A 12,550-nucleotide genomic window follows, 5' to 3' on the forward strand; every position below is an offset into this window, starting at 1 on the left:
AGAAAACAAATTTAAAAGTGGCCAAAGCCTCAGGAACCTGTAAGACAGTGTCAAATATCTAATATTTATATCTTTGGAATCCCTGATGGAGTGGAGAAAGAGTTGGCACAGAAAAAATAACTTAAAGAAATAATGGTGGAAAATTCCTTGAATTTGGTGAAAGATATTAATTTATAGATTTAAGAAGTTTAAGGAACCCCAAAGTCAAAGATAAGCTCAAAGCAAAGTATACTCAGGGACACCTCAGTGGCATAGCTAGTTGAGCATTCAACTCTTGGTTTCTGCTCAGGTTGTGATCTTGGGGTCCTGGGATCGTGCCCCATGTTGGGCTCCACACTTAGTGTGGAGTCTGCTCAAGATTCTCTCTCCCTCTCCCTCTCCCTCTGCCCCCACCCCACGCTTTCTCTTGCTCTCTCTCAAATAAATAAATAAATCTTTTTTTAAAAGAGTATACTTATACACATAATAATAAAACTGCTAAAAACCAAAGATAAGAAAAACATCTTGAAAGCAACCCCCCAAATAAATAAATAAAAAGGTACATTACATATAAGGTAAAAAATGCTTTGAATGACTCTGGATTTTTCATTAGATACCAATAAAGCCAGAAGGCAGTGGCACAACATTTTAAAAGTGTTAAAGGAAAAAAACTGGCAAACCAGAATTCTATATCAGTACAAATATCCTTCAGGAATGAAAATAAAGACATTCTCTGATGAAAGAAAACCAATTGAATTTGTTGACCTGCTCTAAAAAAGTACAAAAGTTCTTTGGGTGGAAGGGAAATGATATCAGAGGGAAATTTGGAACTTCAGAAAGGAATAGAAGATAATTGTAAATATCTGGGTGAATATAATAAAATATTTTCCTCCTCTTAAGTTTCAAAAAATTCATCACTGTTGAAAAGCAAAAAATTATAGTACAGTTTGGTGGAGTACTCAATACATGTAGATGTAACAGAACTGGTGACTACACTGGGTAGGGGAAAGGGGAAAAGGATATATGGGGCTGTAAGGTGATGTGGTAAAATATTAACTCTAAATAGTTTTAAAGTTACACACATATATTTTAACCCATAGCACAGCCACTAAAAGAAATGGACAAAATACATTAAGAAGCCAATAGATAAATTAAATTAAATTAAAATGGTACACTAAAAGAGTAAATTCTAAAAGACAGCAGGAAAGAGAAAACAGAATAGACAATTCCAAAATTTACCAAAATGACATTTAATGTAAAAGGTGTAAACATAGCAGTTAGAAGATAAAGATTGTCAGAATGGATTTTTGAAAAGACGATATTCTGTGCTCACTGGAAAAGAGAGACTTTAAGCAATAATGGAAATGATTCTGACAAGCTAGATGCAAACTGAGAGAAGACGACTATACTAGTCCCAGAGGAGATGAAAACAATGAAAAAGAATCATGTTTTCACCTTTTTCTTCTATTATGAATAAAAGGTGTGAGGGTCTGATTTCAAAGTTGCACAGAAAGCTTTGTTCTGAGGATTTGCCTTACTGGCAGAGTTGCTTGGAGGTGATTTGAGGCTTCTGGGCATATGAAAGAACCAGGAAGACTGCCTGAGGCAATATCCAATAGAGGCCAGTCAGGCTCTAGATGCAAAAGCATCTGACATCTTTACCCAACATGAATGAGGCAACAGCCATCTACCAACTCATACTGAAGACAGGCAGTTTTAATTCTCATCATGGATGGATTTAATACTTGTTACTTCTTATCAATGGGATGTTCTTTTCTAAGGACTTTGTAGTAAAAGTGCTAGCAAATGGATTAGCCAGAATGTGTCTGTTGCATATTTCAAGTATTCTTAGGCGTGCTGGAAAAGGGTGGGAAGTGGAAACACGCACCAGCTGTCACATAAGATACTCTCATGAACTATGGAAAAAAATCTCAACAAAATATTATCAACCAAATCTAATAATGTACAAAAAAGGATACACTACAGCAAAGCAGGATTTGTTCCAGGCATACAAGTCTAGTTCAACATTTGAAAACCAATGAACATAATTTGCACATTAATATGCTAAAGAAGAAAAATCATATGATCCTCTCAATAGATACAGGAAAAGCATAAGACAAATCCAACAGCCATTCTTTTTTTTTTAAGATTTGATTATTTATTTATTTATTTATTTATTTATTTATTTATTTGACACAGAGAGAGAGAGAGCACAAGCAGGGGGAGAGGCAGAGAGAGAAGGAGAAACAGACTTTCTGCTGAGCAGGGAGTCCACCATGGGGCTCGATCACAGAAGGCAGACACTTAACTGACTGAGCCACCCAGGCAACCATCCAACAACAATTCATGATTAAAACTCAGCAAACTAGGAATAGAGGGTTCCTCAACTTACTAAAGAACATGTACAAAAATCCTATTGCTAACATCATACTTAAGGAGAAAAACTGGATGCTTTGTCTCTAAGACTGGAAAGAAGGCAATGATATCCCCTCTTGCCATTCCTATTTGACATCATCCTGGAAAACCTAGCTAGTTTGAAATAACACAAGAAAAGGAAATAAAAGAGTATATAGATTTGGACGGAGAAAATAAAACTGTCTGTTTTCTAGTGACATCAGTGTCTATGTGGAAAATCCCAAAGAAACAATAACAACAAAACTCCTGGAAACAATAAAAGACTACTATAGCAAAGTTGCAAGTTAAAATTAATATAAAGAAGTCAATTACTTTCCTATATACCAGCAATGAACATTGTAATTTGAAATTTAAAACAATACCATTTACACAAGCACACAAAAAATGAAATACATGGGTAGAACTCCAACAAAATCTGTATAGGGTCTAAATAAGGAATAGGCAGTCAGAGAAAGACAAATACCATACGATTTCACTCATATGTGGAATTTAAGAAACAAAACAAACAATCATAGGGGAAGAAAAAGAGAGGCAAACCAAGAAACAGACTCTTAATTGTAGAGAACAGACTGATGGTTACCAGAGGGGAGGGGGATGGGAGGATGGGTGGAATGGGGAATCGAGATTAATGAATGTGCTTGTTGTGATGAGCACCAGGTATTGTATGGAAGTGTTGATTCACTATATTGTACACTGTATGTTAACTAACTGGAATTTAAATAAAAACCTGATAGATGATAGAGAGATTAGATGATAGATAGATGATGATGATAGATGATAGATAGACAGATAAATAGATAGAACTACAAAACTGGTGAAAGGGATCAGAGATCTAAATAAATGTACACATAGGCATTATTCATGGATAGGAAGGCTCAATAGTGTTAAGATGTCAGTTCCACTGATTCTAAAGTTTACAAGGAAAGGCAAAAGACCCAGAATAGTCAACTCAATATTGAAGGAGAAGAACCATGTTGGAGGACTGATTCTACCTTACTATATAAAGCTACAGTAATCAAGAAAGCATGGAACTGGTAAAAAACAGACACAAAGATCCACGAAACATAATAGAGAACCCAGAAAAAAACCCACATAAATATACTCAACCGATCTATGACAGATAAGCAAAGGCAATGCGGTAGAGCAATGACTGTCTTTTCAACAAATGGTGCTGGAGCAATGAGGCATCCCCCCTGCAAAAAAAAAAAAAAATTACTCTAGACAGAACTTACACCTTTCACAAAAATTAGCTCAACTGGATTGTGGACCTAAACTTAAAACACAAAATCGTAAACTTTCTAGAAGATAACAGAGGAGAAAATCTAGGTGACCTTGGGTTTGGAAATGATTTTTTTAGATACAACACTAAAAGAAGAATCCAAAACAAAAAACTGGTAAGTTGGACTATATTTTAAAAATAAAAATTTTTCTGTGAAAAAGACTGCTAAAAAAAAAAACACAGAGCCCAAAACCTGGAAAAATATTTGCAAACCACATTTATATAAAGGATTATATTCAAAATTTACAAAGAACTCTTACAATTCAACAATAAGTAGACAACTCAATTAAGAAATGGGCATAAAGAGATGCCTGGGTAGCTCCATGGGTTAAGCATCTGCCTTCCGCTCAGGTCTTGATCCTGGGGTCCTGGGATCAAGCCCCATGTTGGGCTCCCTGCTCCGCAGGGAGCCTCCTTCTCTCTCTCCCTCTGCCTGTCGCTCCTCCTGCTTGTGCTCTCTTGCTCTCCATCAAATAAAAAAATCTTAAAAAAAAAAAAAAAGAAATGCGCATAAGATCTGAAAAGACACCTCACCAAAGCAGATATAGAGATGGCAAGTTAGCATATGAAATGATGCGGCAATTTGTTGAGTTACAGGGAACTGTAAATTAAAAAATGAGATAAATTATATGCCCATTAGAACAGGAAAAAAAATTTAAAATACCAAATGTTGACAAGGATGTGGAGCAACAGGAATTCTCATTCATTGCTGTTTGGAATGGAAAATGATACAACCATTTGGAAAGGCATTTTGGCAGTTTCTTACAAAGCTAAACATAGTTGAACCATAAAATCCGGTAATCATGCTCCTAGGTATTTAGCCAATAGACTTGAAAACTTATGTCCAAAAATGACAAGACGAAAAAAATCACCTCAACAAAAAGAACAAGAGGTAGTACCATCTGCCAGGGACCTAATCAATAAGGACATTAGTGTGATGTCGGACCTAGAGTTCAGAATCATGACTTTAAAGATACTAGCTGGGCTAGAAAAAAGCATGGAAGTTATTAGAGAAACCATTTCTGGAGAAATAAAAGAACAAAAATCTAACCAAGTCGAAATCAAAAAGGCTATTAATGAAGTGCAATCAAAAATGGGGGCACTAACTGCTAGGATAAATGAGGCAGAAGAGAGAATCAGCAATATAGAAGACCAAATGATGGAAAATAAAGAAGCTGAGAAAAAGAGAGACAAACAACTACTGGATCACGAGGGCAGAATTCGAGAGATAAGCAATACCATAAGATGAAACAACATTAGAATAATTGGGATCCCAGAAGAAGAAGGAAGAGAGAGAGGGGCAGAAGGTATATTGGAGCAAATAATAGCAGAGAACTTCCCTAATGTGAGGAAGGAAACAGGCATCAAAATCCAGGAGGCACAGAGAACCCCTCTCAAAATCAATAAAAATAGGTCAACACCCCGACATCTAATAGTAAAACTTACGAGTCTCAGAGACAAAGAGAAAATGCTGAAAGCAGCTCGGGAGAAGAGATATGTAACCTACAATGGTAGCAATATTAGATTGGCAACAGACCTATCCACAGAGACCTGGCAGGCCAGAAAGGACTGGCATGATATCTTCAGAGCACTAAACGAGAAAAATATGCAGCCAAGAATACTATATCCAGCTAGGCTCTCAATGAAAATTGAAGGAGAGATAAAAAGCTTCCAGGACAAACAAAAACTAAAGGAATTTGCAAACACAAAACCAGCCCTCCAAGAAATATTGAAAGGGGTCCTCTAAGCAAAGAGAGAGCCTAAAAGCAGCATAGAGCAGAAAGGAACACAGACAACATACAGTAACAGTCACCTACAGGCAATACAATGGCACTAAATTCATATCCTTCAATAGTTACCCTGAATGTAAATGGGCTCAATGCCCCAATCAAAAGACACAGGCTATCAGATTGGATTAAAAAACAAGACCCATCAATATGCTGTCTGCAGGAGACTCATTTTAGACCCAAAGACACCCCCAGATTGAAAGTGAGGGGGTGGAAAACCATTTACCATGCTAATGGACACCAAAAGAAAGCTGGGGTGGCAATCCTTATATCAGACAAACTAGATTTTAAAACAAAGACTGTAATAAGAGATGAAGAAGAACACTATATCCTACTTAAAGGGTCTATCCAACAAGAAGATCTAACAATTGTAAATATCTATGCCCCGAACATGGGAGCAGCCAATTTTATAAGGCAATTAATAACAAAAGCGAAGAAACACATTGACAACAATACAATAATAGTGGGGGACTTTAACACCCCCCCTCACTGAAATGGACAGATCATCTAAGCAAAAGATCAACAAGGAAATAAAGACTTTAAATGACACACTGGACCAAATGGACTTCACAGACATATTCAGAACATTCCATCCCAAAGCAACGGAATACACATTCTTCTCTAGTGCCCATGGAACATTCTCCAGAATTGATCACATCCTAGGTCACAAATCAGGTGTCAAACGGTACCAAAATATTGGGATTATTCCCTGCATATTTTCAGAACACAATGCTTTGAAACTAGAACTCCATCACAAGAGGAAAGTCGGAAAGAACTCAAATACATGGAGGCTAAAGAGCATCCTACTAAAGAATGAATGGGTCAACCAGGAAATTAAAGAAGAATTAAAAAATTCATGGAAACCAATGAAAATGAAAACACAACTGTTCAAAATCTTTGGGATACAGCACAGGCAGTCCTGAGAGGAAAGTATATAGCAATACAAGCCTTTCTCAAGAAACAAGAAAGGTCTCAAATACACAACCTAACCCTACACCTAAAGGAGCTAGAGAAAAAACAGCAAAGAAAGCCTAAACCCAGCAGGAGAAGAGAAATAATAAAGATCAGAGCAGAAATCAATGAACTAGAACCAAAAGAACAGTAGAACAGATCAACGAAACTAGGAGCTGGTTCTTTGAAAGAATTAACAAGATTGATAAACCCCTGGCCAGACTGATCAAAAAGAAAAGAGAAATGACCCAAATCAACAAAATCATGAATGAAAGAAGAGAGATCACAACCAACACCAAAGAAATACAAACAATTATAGGAACATATGATGAGCAACTCTATGCCAGCAAATTAAATAACCTGGAAGAAATGGGTGCATTCCTAGAGATGTATCAACTACCAAAATTGAACCAGGAAGAAATAGAAAACCTGAACAGACCTATAACCACTAAGGAAATTGAAGCAGTCATCAAAAATCTCCCAACAAACAAAAGCCCAGGGCCAGATGGCTTCCCAGGGGAATTTTACCAGACATTTAAAGAAGAATTAATACCTATTCTCCTGAAACTTTTCCAAAAAATAGAAATGGAAGGGAAACTTCCAAACGCATTTTATGAGGCCAGCATTACCTTGATCCCAAAACCAGACAAAGACCCCATCAAAAAGGAGAACTACAGACCAATATCCTTGATGAACATTGATGCAAAAATTCTCACCAAAATACTAGCCAATAGGGTCCAACAGTACATTAAAAGGATTATTCACCGTGACCAAGTGGGATTTATCCCTGGGCTGCAAGGCTGGTTCAACATCCGCAAATCAATCAACGTGATACAATACATTAACAAAAGAAAGAACAAGAATCATATGATCCTCTCAATAGATGCAGAAAAAGCATTTGACAAAGTACAGCATCCTTTCTTGATCAAAACTCTTCAGAGTATAGGGATAGAGGGTACATACCTCAATATCATAAAAGCCATCTATGAAAAACCTACAGCGAATATCATTCTCATTGGGGAAAAGCTGAGAGCTTTTCCCCTAAGGTCAGGAACGCGGCAGGGATGTCCACTATCACCACTGCTATTCAACATATTATTAGAAGTCGTAGCCACAGCAATCAGACAACAAAAAGAAATCAAAGGCATCCAAATCGGCAAAGAGGAAGTCAAACTCTCACTCTTTGCAGATGATATGATACTGTATGTGGAAAACCCAAAAGACTCCATCCCAAAACTGCTAGAACCCATACAGGAATTCAGTAAAGTAGCAGGATATAAAATCAATGCACAGAAATCAGTGGCATTCCTATACACAAACAACAAGACAGAAGAGAGACAAATCAAGGAGTTGATCCCATTTACAATTGCTCCCAAAACCACAAGATACCTAGGAATAAATTTAACCAAAGAGCAAAGGATCTGTACTCAGAAAACTATAAAATACTCATGAAAGAAATTGAGGAAGACACAAAGAAATGGAAAAACATTCCATGCTCATGGATTGGAAGAACAAACATTGTGAAGATGTCAATGCTACCTAGAGCAATCTACACATTCAATGCAATCCCCATCAAAATACCATCCACTTTTTTCAAAGAAATGGAACAAATAATCCTAAAATTTGTATGGAACCAGAAGAGACCCCGCATAGCCAGAGGAACCTTGAAAAAGGAAAGCAAAGCTGGCGGCATCACAATTCCGGACTTCCAGCTCTATTACAAAGCTGTCATCATCAAGACAGTACGGTACTGGCACAAAAACAGACACATCGATCAATGGAACAGAAACGAGAGCGCAGAAATGGACCCTCAACTCTATGGTCAACTAATCTTTGACAAAGCAGGAAAGAATGTCCAATGGAAAAAAGATAGTCTCTTCAACAAATGGTATTGGGAGAATTGGACAGCCACATGCAAAAGAATGAAACTGGACCATTTCCTTACACCACACACAAAAATAGACTCCAAATGGTTGAAAGCCCTAAATGTGAGACAGGAGTCCATCAACATCCTAAAGGAGAACACAGGCAGCAACCTCTTCGACCTCAGCCGCAGCAACTTCTTCCTAGAAACATCGCCAAAGGCAAGGGAAGCAAGGGCAAAAATGAACTATTGGGATTTCATCAAGATAAAAAGCTTTTGCACCGCAAAAGAAACAGTCTACAAAACCAAAAGACAACCAACAGAATGGGAGAAAATATTTGCAAGCGACATATCAGATAAAGGGCTAGTATCCAAAATCTATAAAGAACTTATCTAACTCAACTCCCAAAGAACAAATAATCCAATCAAGAAACGGGCAGAAGACATGAACAGACATTTTTCCAAAGAAGACATCCAAATGGCCAACAGACACATGAAAAAGTGCTCAACATCACTTGGCATCAGGGAAATCCAAATCAAAACCTCCATGAGATACCACCTCACACCAGTCGGAATGGCTAGAATTAACAAGTCAGGAAATGACAGATGTTGGCGGGGATGCGGAGAAAGGGGAACCCTCCTACACTGTTGGTGGGAATGCAAGCTGGTGCAACCCCTCTGGAAAACAGTATGGAGCTGAAAAGAGAGCTACTATACAATCCAGCAATTGCACTACTGGGTATTTACCCCAAAGATACAAATGTAGGGATCTGAAGGGGTACGCGCACCCCAATGTTTATAGCAGCAATGTCCACAATAGCCAAACTGTGGAAAGAGCCAAGATGTCCATCGACAGATGGACAGATAAAGCAGATGTGGTATATATACACAATGGAATATTACGCAGCCATCAAAAGGAATGAGATCTTGCCATTTGCAACGACGTGGCTGGAACTGGAGGGTGTTATGCTGAGTGAAATAAGTCAATCAGAGAAAGACATGTATCATATGACCTCACTGATATGAGGAATTCTTAATCTCAGGAAACAAACGGAGGGTTGCTGGAGTGGTGGGGCATGGGAGGGATGGGGTGGCTGGGTGATAGACATTGGGGAGGGTATGTGCTATGGTGAGCACTGTGAATTGTGCAAGACTGTTGAATCACAGATCTGTCCTTCTGAAACAAATAATGCAAGATATGTTAAGAGAAAAGAAAAAGAAGAAGATAGCAGGAGGGGAAGAATGAAGGGGAGTAAGTTGGAGGGGGAGACGAACCATGAGAGAGGATGGACTCTGAAAAATAAACTGAGGGTTCTAGAGGGGAGGAGGGTGGGGGGATGGGTTAGCCTGGTGATGGGTATTAAAGAGGGCACATTCTGCGTGGAGCACTGGGTGTTATGCACAAACAATGAATCATGGAACACTACATCAAAAACTAATGATGTAATGTATGGTGATTAACATAACAATAAAAAAATTTAAAAAAAAAGAATATGAGAATTTTAGCAAAATATTGGCAACCGTAAGATCAACATTAGTTCTCAAATTTTTTGCCAAAACAATGTCGTTTGTTTTCCCTTTCTATATCTTTCTTCTAGATCTCATCTTAGCAAGCAAGGAATAATACTTACAGAAAAATCTATTGTGCATAAGGTGGAAATTGCAAGAGTGTGTGGAACTAATGAATTAAATTTCATATAGTGAAAATGTAAAAAAAAGAAAAGAAAAGAAAAAAGAAATAGGTGCTTTTTTTCTTCAATGTTATATTTTAAAATAATATATTTAATGTAATTATACTAGGGTGTATTTATATTTATTTCTTACCTTTCTTTTCTTGAAAGAGAGCTGGTCGAAGTAATGCCAGGATCTTTTCTAATTTGAGGTTTTTCATATTTTTAAAATCAGGGAAGAACATATCAATAAAGCAGTTAACATCAGTTATATTTTCTTCAACATCACAAAACTGAGATATATGTTGTCTTTCCAGATATTCTTCTAAGCTGTAGAAATCCAAAATATAAGATTATTATAAACTGAAGCTTAATAACCATGACAGAAAATTAAAACTGGTAAGTTCACAAATATTTTGTGGTTTAATAAAACAAATAAAAATTGAATGTCATCAAAAGATAAGTTGTATTTTTTCTGTCAAATCAAAGAGTATGTATTTAATTCAGCTTTTTGTTGAACCAATCCAAAAATCAATTACATGAAATCATGTATGCTTGACTTCATGGGAGGATAAAGAAGACCAACATAAAATATGGCTAAAAAATGTTTTTCTTGGGGCACTGGGGTAGCTCAGTTGGTTAAGTGCCTGACCCTTGATTTTGGCTCAGGTCATGGTCTTAGAGCTGTGAGATCAAGCCTTGCATCAGGCTCTGGCTGGGTATGGAGCCTGCTTAAGATTCTCTCTCTCCCCTACCCTATGACTCAGTAATTGCAGTACTGGGTATTTACCCCAAAGATACAAATGTAGTGATCCGAAGGGGCACCTGCACCCCAATGTTTATAGCAGAAATGTCCACAATAGCCAAACTATGGAAAGAGCCCAGATGCCCATCAACAGATGAACGGATAAAGAAGATATGGTATACATATACAACGAAATACTACTCAGCCATCAAGAAAAAAAAAAAAAGAAATCTTGCCATTTGCAAAGACGTCGATGGAACTAGAGGGTATTATGCTAAGTGAAATAAGTCAATCAGAGAAAGACAATTATCATATGAGCTCATTCATATGTGGCATTTAAGAAACAAAACAGAGTATCATAGGGCAAGTGAGAGAAAAATAAAACAACACGAAATCAGAGAGGGAGACAAACCATAAGAAACTCTTAACCATAGGAAACAAACTGAGGGTTGCTGGAGGGGAGGGGGTTGAGGGGATGGGGTAACTGGGTGCTGGGCATTAAGGAGGACAAGTGATGTGATGAGCATGGCGTATTATGTAAGACTGATGAATCACTGAACTCCACCTCTGAAACTAAAAATACACTGTGTGTTAATTAATTGAATTTAAATAATAAAAAACAATTTTCTCTCTCCCTCTCCCTTTGCCCTCCCCCACCTCTCTCCCTCTCTTAAAAAAAAAAAAAAAGTTTCTCTTTCCTTTATATAAAGCTTTCCAGGTAGTTTCTACCTTTCCTTTTAAGGTTGTCATTGAGTCAAGGGTTATGTAGGAGCACATGTTTTTGCAAATACATAAGACATCTTGGTCATCTCTTTATTGTTTATTTTGAATTTTATTGGATTATAATCTGCAAATGCATGTGGTGAAATCCTAATTTTAAAAAATGTATTAAGGCTTTCTTTGTAAGAAAGAAAATGTATTTGTGGGATTTAAGGCTATGTATATTTATATTGTATATATAATTATATCAGAGCACTTTTAGACTACTATATCTTCTTCATAAATGTTGATTTCAACATCATGTCCTTCTTTATTAAGTTCAGCACTTTTTTTTAAAGATTTATTTATTTATTTCAGAGAGAGAAAGATTGAGAGAGAGAGCGTGCGTGCACAGGGGGAGGGGCAGAGGAAGAGGATCTCAAGCAGACTCAACACAAAGCACGGAGCCTTACACAGGGCTCGATCCCACAACACTGAGATCATGACCTGAGCTGAAGCCAAGAATCAGATGCTCAACCGACTGCGCCAGCCAGGCACCCCAGTTTAGCACTTTAAATGTTCAATTCTAATAATTTATTTTGCCTGGCTATACTTTTTTGCCATCCTTTATTTTTATTTTATTTCTCTTGTGTGTTTCTTTTGAACAGAATATAGATGAGTGCAGTTTTTGAAACCTTATTTTGAAAAAAATTTTAATTGACAGAAAAGTTGCAAGACAAGGATAATGAACTCTAGATTCACCAACTGTTAACATTTTGCCACATTTCTTCTCTCTCTGTCCCTCTCATCCCTCTCTCCCGCCGTGTGTGTGTGTGTGTGTGTGTGTGTGTGTGTGTGTGTGTGTGTGTGTGTGTGTGTGTGTGTGTGTGTGTGTGTGGGTGTGTTGTGTATGTTGACTGAACCATTTAAGAGCAGGCTGCAGATATTTTAAACATTCACCCTCCTAAATATTTCAGGAAAGTTTACATTGATATAAAACTATTATCTCATAAATAGTTCATATTTAAATTTCACCAATCTTACAATACTGCCCCATCAATAGTAATTTTTCCTAATCCTGGACCACATATTGTCTGTAACTGTCCTATATCCCTGGTCTCCTTTAATCTCTAACAAGGCCTCAGCCTTTTCATCTTTCAT

At 37.2% G+C, this 12,550-nt stretch overlaps 1 protein-coding gene across 9 annotated transcripts in view; it reads right to left on the reverse strand.

The window, feature by feature from the left end:
- Positions 1–12,550, reverse strand: part of NME8 (NME/NM23 family member 8) — an 82,777-nt gene that overhangs the window by 15,210 nt on the left and 55,017 nt on the right. For all 9 annotated transcript variants that reach the window (XM_027574094.2, XM_027574099.1, XM_027574096.1 and 6 more), the window contains one exon: positions 10,100–10,275. In XM_027574094.2, the coding sequence (XP_027429895.1) occupies positions 10,100–10,275 (176 nt within the window). The remainder of the gene's footprint in view (positions 1–10,099; positions 10,276–12,550) is intronic.

The sequence above is a fragment of the Zalophus californianus genome, chromosome 12, assembly GCF_009762305.2.
Source record: "Zalophus californianus isolate mZalCal1 chromosome 12, mZalCal1.pri.v2, whole genome shotgun sequence".
Lineage (NCBI taxonomy): Eukaryota > Metazoa > Chordata > Mammalia > Carnivora > Otariidae > Zalophus > Zalophus californianus.